Here is a 15738-nt window from a genome sequence, read left to right as displayed (position 1 = left end):
CCATGGATGGTCTTGTATCTGCTGCAGCCTCATAGATGGTCTAGTATCTGCTGCAGCCTCATAGATGGTCTTGTATGTGCTGCAACTTCATGGATGATCTTGTATCTGTTGCACCCCCATGGATGGTTTTGTATCTGCTGCAGACCTATGAATGGTCTTGTATCTGCTGCACCCCTAGCAGTAAAGTGTTGATAGTGGCAGTACATTAGTAGTTAGTAAAGACAGACTGCTAGTATCAGCAGAGTGTTAGTATCAGCAGACAATGCCTTATGGGCTAATGCAATACTGCTGCTGCTCCAGTGTATGCTATAACTGTATTTTATTATAGAGCCTTAGACGGTACTAGTGTTAGTCCAGCTATTGATATAAGCAAGGCTGCAAACAAAGGATATTTAATTTTTAACATTCGCAAATATAATTCCTAGCAGAAATCAATTTCAGTTGCACCAGGTTGTAGGTATCGGTTGACGCAGTATTTTCAGAAACTTTTTAATTTGCTATAATAGTAAACTATAGCAAGTCGGCTTTGGAACTGGCTTAAAGATGAACTTACTCAAAATTTTAGTCGATTTCATCAGAGAGTATTGGTATTTCTCTATTATTTGCTATTGCTTTTCATTTTTCTGGTGAGCTGACTGCCAAAACGCTTCAAGATTAAAACCATGCAAAAATAACATCGATTAAAATGCTTATTAACCTTTATTAACTGGCATTGTACGGCGCTTGCTTATGCTTTTAGGAGACTCTGTATATACATAAAATATTAGACTATGACTCAGTATATATATGAACTATCAGACTATGACTCTGTATATATATGAAATATTATACTCTGACTCTGTATATATATGAAATATTAGACTCTGACTCTGTATATATATGAAATATTAGACTATGACTCTGTATATATATGAAATATTAGACTATGACTCTGTATATATATGAACTATTAGACTATAGTGGAAGTTTTTAGCCATAAAACTTATTATAATTTAATTTCTTTTTCCATAGTCCCAGATATATCTAATGACTATTGCTGTCTTTATACAACAACACAAGTGACACCTTTGTAGCACGCTATACAAAACTGTCACAAGCATTCTACTGATCTACCATCCTTCTTACACGGCGCAGTTATCAGTGTATTGATTTTATGTTGTTATTATCAGTTAGGTCAGCGTTGCTTGGTAACGAGCTTAGCTCGACCACTGGATCTGGGATATCCTCCAGTTAGCCTTCGAAGAGCGCCTGCAAGAGCAGTGTCAGTGTAGGAGCCGATATTTGCTAAGATTATTTTTACAAATTAGCAAGTCGTCTGCTCATATTTCTTCTTAGGAGGCGTCATGACGGGCCACGAATTAGATGACCCTTCTACCATGACGAGAAAACCAGATATCGGACCTGTTGAAGCGCGTATCTCTGAGTAAGTGTCTAAACACAGTGTAACTAAACATAGTGTAACTAAATATAGTGTAACTATTGTTGTGAGCAGATAAACAGAGAGTGTACATATATTCCCTCAGTTAAAATGTTTTTTTGGATACTTTAAACTTCTACCGTGTGATTATACCAACTGAGATGTAGTCTCTATCAATACAGCTATTGACGAAGTCTGTCATGTACAATGGTTTCAGCAACATCACACTTTATATTCTTTCTATTCTCTGCAAGGTCGTCTGTCACTCTTAGCTTTAGCTCTTGGTCTAGTGCTAGCTGACACATGTCACAGTTATTTTACAGTGATCTGTAGCAAACAGCTGTAGTACCTCTAGAGTACTACAGTAGAGTGCTCCAAGAGTACTTAGACATGCGTAGGTATGGCTGGGAGCAGTCATAAGTATAAGTAGGAATATCAGTAGACCAAGAAACGCTGCGGTAGGTATTCAGAGGGGACACTGAGTCAGACCTACCGCTGCTATATTAGCCCTAAGGCGGGCAGCGCGGTAAGCTCATTTCCCATAATCCTATATTGTTGGTGACCAGGCACTAATGCCTTCGCTTATCGCTGAACAAAGTCAACAGCTGCAGATCCGACTGGATAATTTCAATTATTGAATTCGCTCTTATTGATCAGGCATTGAGAGTCTGAGAACCAACAGTCTGCGTTATGTCATTAGAAGAATAGGTTCCTTTCATTTTAATTTTATATTACTGCTAAGGCTGCCTATCTAAACGAACAGTGCATTCTTTGTATTTGTCTGCTGCTAGTTGCAAGGCGTTTGCTCATTGATAATTGAGATCCCTGAATTCCTATCCAAATGAGGTTGGTATGTTCACTTTCGCGCAGATATATGTATTTTTTCAAAGACTTGATGTATGTTCTAGTTTGAAGTTGTGATGCCTGTTCATGGCCTTTAGAACTTTTTTGGAATTCATGTGCAACCTTCATGTTTAACAATGTGCTTTCACACACTCCCTAATGCGCTGTCACACATTCCCTAATGTGCTGCCACACACTCCCTAATGTGCTGTCTCACATTCTGTTGTGTGATACCCAACATTGTCTACATGTATGTACTGTTTCACATTCTTTTGTGTGCCGTCACATCTAAATGTTAATTTTTCATGAGTTCCTCAACTTCATCTTATGCAGGCATACATACAAATATATAGCGAGTAAACATTACGTTGCTGGGGCCACTGTATACTCAGTCTGTGTGTTGCTATTAGTTTTGTAAAGCAGTCTACTCCTCTACAGACAGACAAAGGAAGCTCGTGTCAGAGGATTAGCACAATTCGATAATTCGTATTATCACGCTTCGATTTCACAAGCTTTCATTAGTTTATACATTGTTACATATTCGATGTCATGTTTACCTGTTCAGTGATTTGTACACCTCAAATGTAACCCACCTTTCACCTCTGAACACTGCCCAACAAATTCCTGACCTGTCGGTCTAATTACTTCTAAGTGCATTTAATTCAAGGTCTAATTGTATACGTAATGCTCTACAGCCATTTAATTCAAAGTCTAATTGTATACATATTGCTCTACAGCCTAGCGGTATGTTACAGCCATACCTGCCAGTTACTTGAATATGCACCAGTACATAGTAGTCTATGTCAGTCTCTTGTAGTACATACTAGTATTTATCAGTCTCTAGTAGCACATAGTATGATATATCAGTCTCTAGTAGTACATAGTAGTCTATGTCAGTCTCTTGTAGTACATACTAGTATTTATCAGTCTCTAGTAGCACATAGTATTATATATCAGTCTCTAGTAGTACGTAGTAGCATATGTCAGTCTCTAGCAGTACATGGTAGTCTATATCAGTTTTTAGTAGTACATAGTAGTCTATAACAGTCTCTAGTAGTACATAGTAGTCTATATCAGTCTCTAGTAGTACATAGTAGTATATGCCAGTCTCTAGTAGTAAATAGTAGTCTATATCAATCTCAACTGGAGCAGTATGTGTAGCAATCTTCTCAATATTGAGATGTGCATCATTACACTTGCCGGACTGGTAAGAGCATGTTATGAGTGAGGTTGTCTACTGCTCCTTATTGCCGGTTGAAAATATCACAAACAGTTTGTCATTACGATGTTTTCTCTTAAACAGCATGACTTTCTGGTCTCGCTATGACGCTGTAAGGAATGCTTCTGGTCCAACAGATCATTGGACTAAGATGAAAATTAGGGTGAGTCAAAGTACACATTTTTATATTTTATGAAAATAGAGATTCGTACATCCTGTTTGAAAATCTGCCAAACAACTGCACATACATGTAGGCAAGTGCAACTGAATGTTAGAAATATCCTGCTTGTTGGCATTTGCACTAAAGAAAAGTTTCACATCTTTGATTAGAGGATTAATCTCATGTTGAAAACCCTGAATTACATGTAGATTAGCTGTGTATTGACAATTGTATTCTTTGACAGGCCTCAGAGAGAGTCAAGTCTGCATTGCCTGCCTCAGGTAACAAACTGTTTTGCACAAAGTACTTCTTGACCTATCACATATCTTTATGAGTTATCAAGTTGATATTTGTTCTGAAATATTTTATTTAAGTACCCGTTGGCTGCTGTCAAATATCCTGACCTTAACTTTTATTTCCATTATACATGTAGTTGATCACTTTGAGTCATCGATAAATAGGAGTTATCTCAACAACCCTGGAAGTTACCATTCGACTCGCCCAAAGACCGTCAGGCAATACAAGGACTTTTTACAGACCAGCTACAACATGAGAGCCAAAGAGGGCTTCCAGTACTGGCTGTTGGAGCGACCCAAGCCAACACCATGTAAGCATCAACCCGCTTTCAGTTTTCAGTCAGTGCCCTATGTTTGTACCCTTCAACAAAGGCTTTGTCCAGACTGCTATCTTATGGGTTGTTAACAGGATGCAGTTGGCTTGAGCAGCATGGTTGCCAGCAAATAATTGTTTACATTGTAACAAATTCTTACCCATTGCTGGGAATTTTTCTGCGTTTACTTGTGAGTTTCTTGTTTTTATACAAAGATGCGATTATCAAAGGTCGAGATGACAGGTAAAATATATGGCCAGTTAGTAGTGCCTAGCTCATCAGTTACCAGTCTAGCAGTCTAGCCTAGTTTTATCTATTATTCATTGAGTGTTGTTTATCCATACTCACTCATTCAGCATTTAGAATGTGAGCACCAACCGATCGCCCAAACATCAAAGGCAGGTATCTCGTGATATTGCACATTTTATGTCAGCACTCTATTGTTTCTTCCACATATTGCTTATAAATTAGGGTGTCAAGTGAATAGTCCATATTGTATTCTAGCTTGGTCAAGCTTTACATTACACTATTTAAAGGAAAGTGGTTACAAATAATGACTCTGTCATAGAAGGGTGGATTTACAAACTTACGGACATCGAGGTGTAACAATACTAACTCCGTATCAAATAGGTATAACAATACTAACTCAGCAGTACAGTATTACTAACTCAGTACTATAGAAGTATAGTATTACTAACACAGTACTACAGAGGTATAGTATTACTAACACAGTACTACAGAGGTATAGTATTACTAACACAGTACTAACAGAGGTATAACAATACTAACTCAGTACCACAGAGGTATAGTATTACTAACACAGTACCACAGAGGTATAGTATTACTAACTCAGTACCACAGAGGTATAGTATTACTAACACAGTACCACAGAGGTATAGTATTACTAACACAGTACCACAGAGGTATAGTATTACTAACTCAGTACTAACAGAGGTATAACAATACTAACTCAGTACTACAGAAGTATAGTATTACTAACTAAGTACCACAGAGGTGTAGTATTACTAACTCAGTACTACAGAGGTATAGTATTACTAACACAGTACCACAGAGGTATAGTATTACTAACTCAGTACCACAGAGGTATAGTATTACTAATACAGTACCACAGAGGTACATGTATAGTATTACTAACTCAGTACCACAGAGGTATAGTATTATTAACTCAGTACCACAGAGGTATAGTATTACTAACTAAGTACCACAGTACACTAGAAGTGCATTAAACCTATAAAATGAGAATCACCTACCACCTCAATTAAAGGTTTAATTGCAGCAAAATTTACATTACAGTTATTTGATATGAAAAGATTCACCATGTCTTACTCTGCTGTTGTAGATACAAAATATGTGGAAATGTGATTACAAGCTCTTAAAAGTCCAAAAATGAACAGTTCATCACAGCCATCACAAAAATGACGTAGTGTGGAATCTCTTTATTTTGATGACGTTCTCAAACATTTGGGTTACTGTTTTGACACGTGATGTTATCACGTGAATTGAAAGGCCAATAAAAGACTCAATATAAAACGTCTCGTAGCACTAGTTTATGACAAACGCTTCGGGTTTTATCGGACACCCCGTATCAAATATAGATGCTCACAACTTTACAGTTTTGTTTCGGCTTAGTCTAATCATCTAGCCGTTATCTGATCATGTGACCCATACTTCCTGCCAAACAGCCCGAACAATTTCTGCAGCATTTTTCGACTATCACAGGTGACCAACAGGCTCCTCATGTTTATCAGAGTATGATATGCACTCCTTCGAGCTAAGGTTAAAAGATTAAACATATTTATACGGTAGGTTTTGAGATATCAGTACTCAAAGTGACAGCATTACAATGATGATGAAACAGACGCGTAAAGACAATAGATATGGTTTTATGGAATGCGTGAAGTATATTTGTGAAAACATTCTGATGAATGGGGTTGCATGAAAGTGTAAACAGAAGCCATCTTGTTCAGTTACGTCCCATTTGAACTGTTTTGGAAAAAGATTCCGATCTATGGCGTTTTCATGATGGCTGCGATTAACTGTTCGTTTTTTAGTTTTTAAGAGCTTGTAATCACATTTCCACATATTTTGCACCTACAACACAGCAGGGTAAAACATAGTGAATCTTTTGATGCCAAATAACTGTAATGTGAACTTTGTTGCAAGTCAACTTTTAAGAAAAAAAACTTCCTATTAGTAGTTGTCCCTCATGAGTTATTGATTAAGCAACTCCAGTTTTGTGCTGTGACTAATTGGCAATTAACATACGGAGAACAGCTACAGCTCGATGTAAGGTCATACTTTAACACACCTGGCAACAAATAATTTCCCTTTTTGTTTGCAAGTGTTATTAGCTCTTGACTGATTTCTGTAAAGTTCTAGGTTTGATTTGCAAGCGTTGCCTGTCTGTGGCAGCTAGAGAGAATTTGCTTTAACGTTTCGCTGCCACAAGCACTGTTGGGCACCAACTTACCTATACTAAGCTGGTGTTTGTGACACATTCAGTAAAATATATTAGCAATATAAATATAAGATTGTTGCTCATTACTACCACTAGTAACGAGTTCTGTTATCTTTACAAGTTTGCTTTGCATTTCTGGGATAACGCAACTCCAAACACCAAAGGTTACGCAGAAATCTCTTACATCTAAAGTCATACACTGCCTAAAGACTGAATAGAGAGCTCATGTTTTGTGCAGCAGCCCTTAACCTGCAAACGGTTTCAAATAAAAATTCTTGCTGGTTGAAAAAACCCAAACATAACTTCGATTACCTATGTTAATATATTATTTCATGCTAGCTCCATGGGTTCAATTAATTTTAAGCACATTTGTGTTTCAGTTGGAAAGTACGGCATTGGGAGTCATAAGACAGTGCTTGGCATTGGTAACGCTCCCAGAACATGAGAAAGCAACTTCAGTTTCCTGATGGTGCACTTCTTTCGGCTGATATTATAAAGAACCCATGCCTTGCAGACCTTTCTATTATATTGACTTGACATATATATTATATCATATGCTAGACATGCCTACACTGCTATTATATGCATGCCTATACCGGCATCTCTGTCTTTATTTACTATTTTAGCCCTAGGCATTAGATGTCTTGTATGCAAGCAATGATTTCAAACCTTTTAAAGTGCGGCAAATGAGAAATTGCTCAAACTCTATGTACTATTAATTCAACATCCTGTTGCTACATCCCGTCCTCTGCTTCTTTTCAATGTATAAATAAAGAGTTTCATTAGATGATATATTCATCATCGACTTTCAACTGTCATGACTAAACCTCATTGGGCAGCGACCCCAGACATGCTATGGTTCTCTCATATCATCGCATTGTCAGCTGAAGATTATCATCCTCGTGTTGAGGCGCTGCCAAGCCAGAATCAGACAGCGAATCAGAAGGTTTATTAAAGCGTCTAAGCCAAGGAGAAGGCGGCTTGAAGAGAGACGAGCGGTGAAGAAGTAACAAATACCATCAGTGACTAAATCATCGACTATGTTAGTAATTAACATCAATTAGCAAACGGCTTCTTAATCTCGAGAGACAAGAGAGAAAAGTGTATAGGATGCACTTTGCTAATGTCGGGAGTTTAGGTGTGCCGATTCACGACACGGACTGGTCGCTAAATTCTCCACATAAATTTGAAGCTCATGACTTACAAGTGGAGGTGCTGACTGAAGACAGTCCAGGATATGAGCAGGAGATAGACTTGGTACCTGGAAAAAGCGTGACCGGACATGACTGCTCACGAGGGCAGTGCAAGAGACTACGCATGTGTGTCAGTGGCCAGGTGTTCGAGACTCAGCTTGGCACATTAAACAGGTACCCAAACACTCTGCTGGGTAACCCGGCGAAAAGGAGGCGCTATTGGAACCCGGAACACAGGAGTTATTATCTCGATCGTCACGCACCAACATTTGGCTCCATACTTTATTACTACCAGAGTGGTGGCCGGCTCTACCGACCAGAAGACATACCAGAGGATGTGTTCCTTCGTGAACTAGAATTTTATGAGCTCGGCTCTGATGTACTAAAAGAGTATAAACTAAAAAATGGATTTTTACCCGAGTCAAATATAACGCTTTCAAAATATGCATGGCAGAGATCAATTTGGCTGTTCGTAGAATATCCAAGCAGCTCGAGTCTGGCGAATATAGCGGCAACTGTCTCACTTATAATAATTTTACTTTCTATTGTCAATTTCTGTCTAGAGACTTTACCAACTTTCAAAAAGTCAGCCTGTACTGTAGACAACAGCAGCTGGGTAACTGTCGATGGTATTTATAGACCAAAGGAGTCCCTGAATGTCAGTTCCCCATTTTTTTTAGTTGAATGTGTGTGCGCCATTTGGTTCACCAGTGAGGTCATCTTACGGCTTATTTCCACTCCTTCCTTTAAAACGTATTTTAAAGCATGGATGAATTTATTTGATATAGCCGCTATCATGCCATTCTACATCTTCCTCGGAGTCGTATATATTTCTGGCAGCTGTGGTGACACAAAGCGCTCCAGTACATCAATCGTGTTTCTTCGAGTTTTGAGGCTATTTCGTGCCTTTAGAATTCTGAAGCTAACCAAGCACTCTCGTGGGATGCAAATTCTTGGAGTCACAATAAAAAAGAGCCTACAAGAGCTGTATCTCTTTGGACTGTTTCTCATAATCACTGTCGTGCTCTTCTCAGCTGCTATCTACTATGCGGATATGTTAGACACAGGCTCTAAAAATATAGCCAGCATACCTGACGGCTTTTGGTTGACAATCATTACCATGTGCACTGTAGGCTACGGAGATGTCACACCAGATGGTGCTACCGGCAAACTTGTTGGATCTGTATGTGTCGTATCGGGAGTAATAACAATCGCTTTGCTCGTGCCTGTCGTTGTCTCCAACTTTTCCAGCTACTACAGCCATGAACTAAATAACCGCACTACCAAGAGGTCAAGGCAAAAAGGTGACAAAATGTGTACACTGACTTGACTTACTCGTTTACCATTGCCATTTTTGTTGTGTATTATAACGCTTCTTGTGTCAAGACAAACCTTTCCATCCAAAATTACGCAAAATATATTTTATTTATGCTAAAGTAATTTTGATCAATTTTAATTTCATATAGTATTGGTGGCATCGTCAGTGGCTGGTCAATATTCTAGTTCTCTGGTAGCAGTTTATTCGTATAGCTGAGTAGTAAGGTTGGCATTTGGATAATGTCTGACGAATAAAGTATTTCCTTTTTGGCATCGAAACAGCTCAGGCAGCAAACACGCAAACTAATCCCTAAAGGAGTGTTTCTATGTGACTTGATTGCAGCAGAGTTCCGCTTTGAAAGCTGTTCAGTGAATGCATACGGGCAGTACAAGCCGTCAACATATTCTGACAGCCTCTTGAGGCCACATCTTACCCAAATCTTTGGTTTTATTCATCTACATGTACGAGAAATTAACCCGCTTTAATATGATGTTATCACTTAGCCTTTGGGATGCTACTCATGAGTTCGCATTGCACCCGTCAGCATGGTATCACCTGCAGCGGGATGTATCGTTAGTTATTGGAAACAAACCGTAAGGATAACAGCTGTTGGAAAAGTTTCTTTTTTGATTAGTTGCTAGAGTTAGGAATGCCTGTAATCAAAAGCGAGTGCATGTCATTTGTAAAGTGCTTGAAAATTAATGCAGTCTGGAGAGTGTCTATGCGCAATATATATAGAGTAGTCTATTCCAAGTCTTCTTCTCGTTCCAACTTTCTTACCATCATTATTATCCATTGTTTAAAAAGTCTAGTTTCACAAAAATTATCAACAAATTAATGAATTTTCATTTTATTGTTTATTACTGAGACAGTCATCCATTTTTTAAAGTTAGCAACAGTTTTACAACTTTCTTTATAACTGGTTAGGAGTTGCATTTCCTATGTGACTGAAAAAAATCTATTACTAAAATTGGCGCTTCTTCGTGTTCTATGGGCCCAACGGGTGTTTGCATTAACTCTCTATTGCCAACAGTCACCTTGAAAAGTGGAGCAATACGGATATACTATTACACAAATTCACTTCCTTTAGGATTGGTTGAACACAACTGAAATATAATGGCTCAAGAGTAGTGAGTGTGGATTAGACTACATGCAGGGCCTGTAAGTAGTAAAGAGTAGTGAGTGTGGATTAGACTACATGCAGGGCCTGTAAGTAGTAAAGAGTAGTGAGTGTGGATTAGACTACATGCAGGGCCTGTAAGTAGTAAAGAGTAGTGAGTGTGGATTAGACTACATGCAGGGCCTGTAAGTAGTAAAGAGTAGTGAGTGTGGACTGTGGATTAGACTACATGCAGGGCCTGTAAGTAGTAAAGAGTAGTGAGTGTGGACTGTGGATTAGACTACATGCAGGGCCTGTAAGTAGTAAAGAGTAGTGAGTGTGGACTGTGGATTAGACTACATGCAGGGCCTGTAAGTAGTAAAGAGTAGTGAGTGTGGATTAGACTACATGCAGGGCCTGTAGGTAGTAACAAAATAACTATGATGGAGTATCTGCCAGCTAATTCATCACACACTTTCTCCTACACGTGCAAGTCTTAGGGTGTTGCACTCAGTGCTGCCCTATCAGACTCGCTCACAATTAAAAACACAACAAGATTGTTTTCTTTGCCTAAACAAAATTTATTTTGCACTTATTGAGACTCGGTGTAAAAGTGCAAGTCTTTTGCAAACTTCCAAATCTAGCAGTAATTTTGTAAAATCTAAATATTCATATAACAACAACATACACATAGTTAATATGACTGAGATGATTTGAATATAAAATATTCAATTTATCGAATCTACAAGTAAGTCATCTGCGTCAAGTTAACTATTGATTTATTGGCAGCTGTTGACAAGTGTGTCCATGTGGCAGTGAGCGGGGATGATAGCATAAATAGACTCAGTGCCAACAGACCTGTAGCAACAACTATTACCCTAAAATAGCTTGTATTCAAGTGCCAACACTGACATGCATGTCAGTGTTGGCACTTGAATACATGTCAGTGGTACCTGAATACAGGTCAATGGTACCTGAATACATATCAGTGGTACATGAAAGCATGTCAGTGGTACATGAAAACATGCGAGTGGTACATGAATACATGTCAGTGCTACCTGAATACATGTAAATGGTACCTGAACACATATCAGTGGTACATGAATACATGTCAGTGGTACATGAAAACATGTGAGTGGTACCTGAATACATGTCAGTGCTATCTGAATACATGTCAGGGGTACCCGAATACATGTCAGTGCTACATGAATACATGTCAGTGCTACCTGAATACATGTCAGTGTTGGCACCTGAATACAGGTCAGTAGTACCTTAATACCGGTCAGTGGTACCTGAATACATGACAGTGGTACATGTATTACATGTGAGTGGTACCTGAATATATGTCAGTGGTACCTGAATACATGTCAGTGGTACCTGAATACTGGTCAGTAGTGGTACCTGTCAGTGGGTAACATGATTTATTGTATGATATGACTGTTGACTACCGGCTACTGCTAGATATAGGTAGTATGAACTATTTTACCAGGCCTCTACATGATCTAGCTTTTTATCCTGTGTCCAGACAGGAGTGGCCTCACATTTTCAGCCAAATAATATTTTGTACACAAAGGTTGTCTCCTCGATAAACATCCAATGAAAGGACAACTACTTAATAAATTTACTACGAATAAAAAAGATTCTATATTGAAACTTGCTTTTAAACAAAGACATTTGCATTTGATGTCAATTTGGTTACTGTTAAAAAGAGCACATAATTTCATATTATGACTAGTAGGCGCTTGAAGCCAAGCTGCAAACTTGCACCGTAAAGTACAATTAGATGTGATTGTAACTTGAAATATGTTAAAGTATTTTTAAATGTATAGGTCTGTCTCCTGTCTAGTAGCAGCCATAACAGGTCACAATATAGACTACTTTGTTTCTGAGCATTCGTAAGTTCCCCCAATACACAGTAATACAATTGAGAGTCTACTGACTACTTAGCCTCAGTTCTTAGCTGCTGTCAAGCTCTTCTCAATAATTTTATAAGTTTACAAGTTATAAGTTTATAAGTTACTGTCCAGTTCTTTTTTTAGTCATTTTGGATATGTATAAGAAGGTGCCTAAGGTTACAGCTATTTCTGCATATCTTGTGTTGAGTAATGTAGCACAACCCCAACATAATGAATAAAAAAGACTGCTCCATAACGGTGTACGTTCTCTGTCTTAGTAGATTGGCCAGGAGAATGCGTGTGGAAGTGAATGTAGGTTGTAAAATACTTTTACAACTCAAATTACATTTTATAAGTATAAGACTAAGAATTCCCTCTCACAACTTCTCAATCTCTCTTAGCGTCTTCTCTTTATTATCCCTTCGGCCCATCTGCTCTTCATTTTCAGTTTTTCCCTCTTCCCTCTCATCTGATTTCTTCTCCATTATCCTTCAGAAAGAATGTTTAATAACGATATAGCAGCAGATTAGTAAATGATGTCTCAGAAAAACCATAGAAAAGTATGAAAGCTGATGCATGGTCTTCCTGTAGAAGATGTCAGGGGCAATAACTATAATCATTTCTAAAGTGAAATATTTGCCAAGCTTGACACTCGTGTTATGCGGAATGTTGATCTATCGGAACGGAAGCGGGTAGCCCTACGCGGAGCTTGAGGAGCGTCACATTATGTTTTACAACCAGCTACTTATGTCGGCCTAACAAATATTATTAGCGCATAAACTGACACCTCAGTCGCACCATTGTGACATCATCAGTGAATGTCTGGCCATATGATACCCTATGATTTGACTTTGGCTATTGTCACACAGGGGGCACCTTTACTGGGTGTCAAATGAGTTGCTATGCATAAGAGGGCTACTTGAGAAAACCTGTCGCATACGAACAAGAGCTTCCATGACACTCGACTATTCCTGAGTGTTGATTACAATCTCGAGTGTGGCGAGCACCGGCCAGTCAGTCTGCACGCACATACATGAACACATCACTTATACTGCTAATTATAATAACTTTGGGCCAAGAAAAGCCAAATTAGCCAGATCATCCAAAACTTGAATTTTCTGTTATTTGATGTGCGTGCCACGCGATAGCAGCTCTGGAGTGAACACTGCCTAGAACAAAACACAGGATGTGGTACTAAAAGTTCAAAACGTACTTTTTTATAACACCTGGCAGCTACAATGGTACCCTGCAGTTGTAATCAGTAGATAACTATTTACACCGTAATGTGTATTCATGATTTGCTAGAGTACAGATGGGCAATACAGACACTGACTTCTTACAGAAGTGAACACGTCTACCCGCCCCGACCTAAAAAATTCGTAAGTTTGCTATCCATTGTGCGGCTCTGATACCACACGAAGCACACCTTCAAACAACATACTTTTTCCTCTCTGCGGCGAGGTCTTGACAGACAACAAGGTCATTTTTGGAGCGCTTACAAAACAAGTATGAAGCTATTATGTCAGGGTCTACATGAAAGAGTGGGATAGTTAAACAATATTCGTATTATGTTGCTAACACACCAGTGCATACCGATGAATTCCCAAAATATTGAAGATGTAGTGGCAAGCCTCCGCATAACAAATCATTCCGAGACCTTTGTCAGTTTGTCACGGTGTCTTTGCAATGAGCACGAGTCTCCAAATGTTTACTTAGTTTGCTAGCGTTATTGCATTAATATATATATATATATATATATATATATATATATATATATATATATATATATATATATATATATATATATATAAGGATTGCTGAGACATCAGCTGGTAGTAATATTAGCTTCAGAAATGTGAACTAACATTTGATTGGACCAATAAATGATTGAAGCTCCGCCCATACGTTCAAGCTTCTCAGGTAAACATATAAAAAGCTAAGATAAGCAAAACACTTCAGACAATAATCTAGCGACAAAAGAAACGGCACCCGACATTCGACACGTGTTTTCCTTAAACACAAAATATCTTATCACGATATATTTGTCCAGCTCGGACAAATTGTAAGTATTGATTGCTTCCTAATTCACCATATACATCACTAAAATGTTTTAAAATATTCCTGTGCAATTTTTACATCTCATGTGTTTCCTTTTTTAGCAATTCAACTCAGAGCAGTCTCAAATGCTCTATAGAAACCAGACAAACAGCAAGATGAGTTCCAGAACATCAGACATCTTGGCCGACTTACACAACCGCTTTGGACTTCCCAAAGAAACGTCTCCTTCTACAAAATACAAATTTTCGTCACCGACTTCTACATTATCCTCAGGCTACCAGAGTGCCTGCAGCGAGAGTGAAATCGATGAGATGCTTTACTCTGGGCAGAGTCTCGAGGAGTCTGAGTATTTTGAACTTGAGAGTGACCAATATGTCTGCCTTAGCAAACAACCAGAAAACTTTCATATTGCGGATGAGAAACTTCAGAGAGTCCGCGAATCGATGATTAAAATAATCAGTGATTTAGGCAGCCTGGGATACGAAACAAGCCTTGATAAGCTGTCCAGTGCAGTTAATTCATCGATAAGCCCGCGTTCAGTACCAAAAGGGTCAGCCGATCGAAGGGAGTGCAGAAAGTCGGAGCGAGTATACAACAATAACAACGATGTGTATATCAAATCACCTGTCGATGAGCTCTTCACAGAGATCAAACACGACAAGCTTGATGCTGGAAGCAAAGAGAAATTATATGATAGCTTAATATCCAACCTTGCAATGGAGTGTGCTTCAGACAGCTCCGATGAGCCAATTTATGAGGAAATACATGATGATTCAGATTTTGACTTTGTCTCACACTCGGACACTTACAGAAGATCGAGCGCCCCACCAGCTCTCCCTCCCCGAGAGCAGTTTAGGTTGCAGTCTAAGAGATCGTCTTATACTCCTACTCATAGACGAGTGTCTTCTTGTCTTACAGAAGTGCAGAAGGTCACGTGGAACAGCGGATACCGAAAGTCATCTACTTGGCAAGCGATGAGTGTATAGAAGTGTCTACGCATTCCTGTCTGTTTGATACCTGAGAGTCGTCTGCGCTACAATTCATCTCGAGGACATTTGAAGGTTTCTCCAGTTTAGGATTACAAACATTTTTTTTATTTGAGATTTTTTGTCCCACAGTTAACAGCGGGGACCAGCCTAGTATTTTTAGTCAGGCAGCAGACGAAGCTGTATTAGGCAGCTAGACTGCACGACCTGCAGGGGAAGAGGTTCTCGCTCCTCTCACACCAGAACGCAACTCTATAATTTTACAATGAGAGTTTAGTAACTGTTATTTATTATGGCTATCTTTAGCCGCTAGACGAAGCAATATTTTTGCCTTTTATCAATCGTTTGGGTGGCCACACGCTACCATCGCAATGCAATCAATTTTTATGGGAAATCATTTTCTCATCATCTAGCATTATAAGAAATACAAGCTGATGAACACTGATATAATTCTTGTGCAT

General features: G+C 38.7%; 3 protein-coding genes across 3 annotated transcripts; all 3 read left to right on the top strand.

The window, feature by feature from the left end:
• Positions 1–1333: 1333 nt before the first annotated feature.
• Positions 1334–7515, top strand: LOC137391583 (uncharacterized). The gene is made up of 5 exons (XM_068078096.1): positions 1334–1423; positions 3564–3642; positions 3884–3920; positions 4073–4246; positions 7109–7515. The coding sequence occupies exons 1-5, from the start codon at positions 1344–1346 to the stop codon at positions 7171–7173; spliced, it is 435 nt and encodes a 144-aa protein (XP_067934197.1). The 5' UTR covers positions 1334–1343; the 3' UTR covers positions 7174–7515.
• Positions 7516–7838: 323 nt separating this feature from the next.
• Positions 7839–9543, top strand: LOC137391723 (potassium voltage-gated channel subfamily A member 1-like). Its single transcript, XM_068078255.1, has 2 exons — positions 7839–9225; positions 9436–9543. The coding sequence occupies exons 1-2, from the start codon at positions 7839–7841 to the stop codon at positions 9453–9455; spliced, it is 1407 nt and encodes a 468-aa protein (XP_067934356.1). The 3' UTR covers positions 9456–9543.
• A 4661-nt stretch (positions 9544–14204) lies between these two features.
• Positions 14205–15721, top strand: LOC137391310 (uncharacterized). The gene is made up of 2 exons (XM_068077739.1): positions 14205–14295; positions 14393–15721. The coding sequence occupies exon 2, from the start codon at positions 14417–14419 to the stop codon at positions 15275–15277; it is 861 nt and encodes a 286-aa protein (XP_067933840.1). The 5' UTR covers positions 14205–14295; positions 14393–14416; the 3' UTR covers positions 15278–15721.
• The last annotated feature ends 17 nt before the right edge of the window (positions 15722–15738 follow it).

The sequence above is a fragment of the Watersipora subatra genome, chromosome 3 (assembly GCF_963576615.1).
Source record: "Watersipora subatra chromosome 3, tzWatSuba1.1, whole genome shotgun sequence".
Lineage (NCBI taxonomy): Eukaryota > Metazoa > Bryozoa > Gymnolaemata > Cheilostomatida > Watersiporidae > Watersipora > Watersipora subatra.
The sequence above is the reverse complement of the archived record's forward strand: the minus strand, read 5'-3'. Positions and strand labels throughout refer to the sequence as shown.

Coding starts and splice junctions, on each gene's coding strand:
- LOC137391583 (XM_068078096.1), top strand. CDS start 1,344: ATGACGGGCCACGAATTAGATGACCCTTCTACCATGACGAGAAAACCA. Junction 3,643..3,883: donor GGACTAAGATGAAAATTAGG/GTGAGTCAAAGT, acceptor ATTCTTTGACAG/GCCTCAGAGAGAGTCAAGTC. Junction 4,247..7,108: donor GCGACCCAAGCCAACACCAT/GTAAGCATCAAC, acceptor TTTGTGTTTCAG/TTGGAAAGTACGGCATTGGG.
- LOC137391723 (XM_068078255.1), top strand. CDS start 7,839: ATGCACTTTGCTAATGTCGGGAGTTTAGGTGTGCCGATTCACGACACG. Junction 9,226..9,435: donor CAAGAGGTCAAGGCAAAAAG/GTGACAAAATGT, acceptor GTTCTCTGGTAG/CAGTTTATTCGTATAGCTGA.
- LOC137391310 (XM_068077739.1), top strand. CDS start 14,417: ATGCTCTATAGAAACCAGACAAACAGCAAGATGAGTTCCAGAACATCA.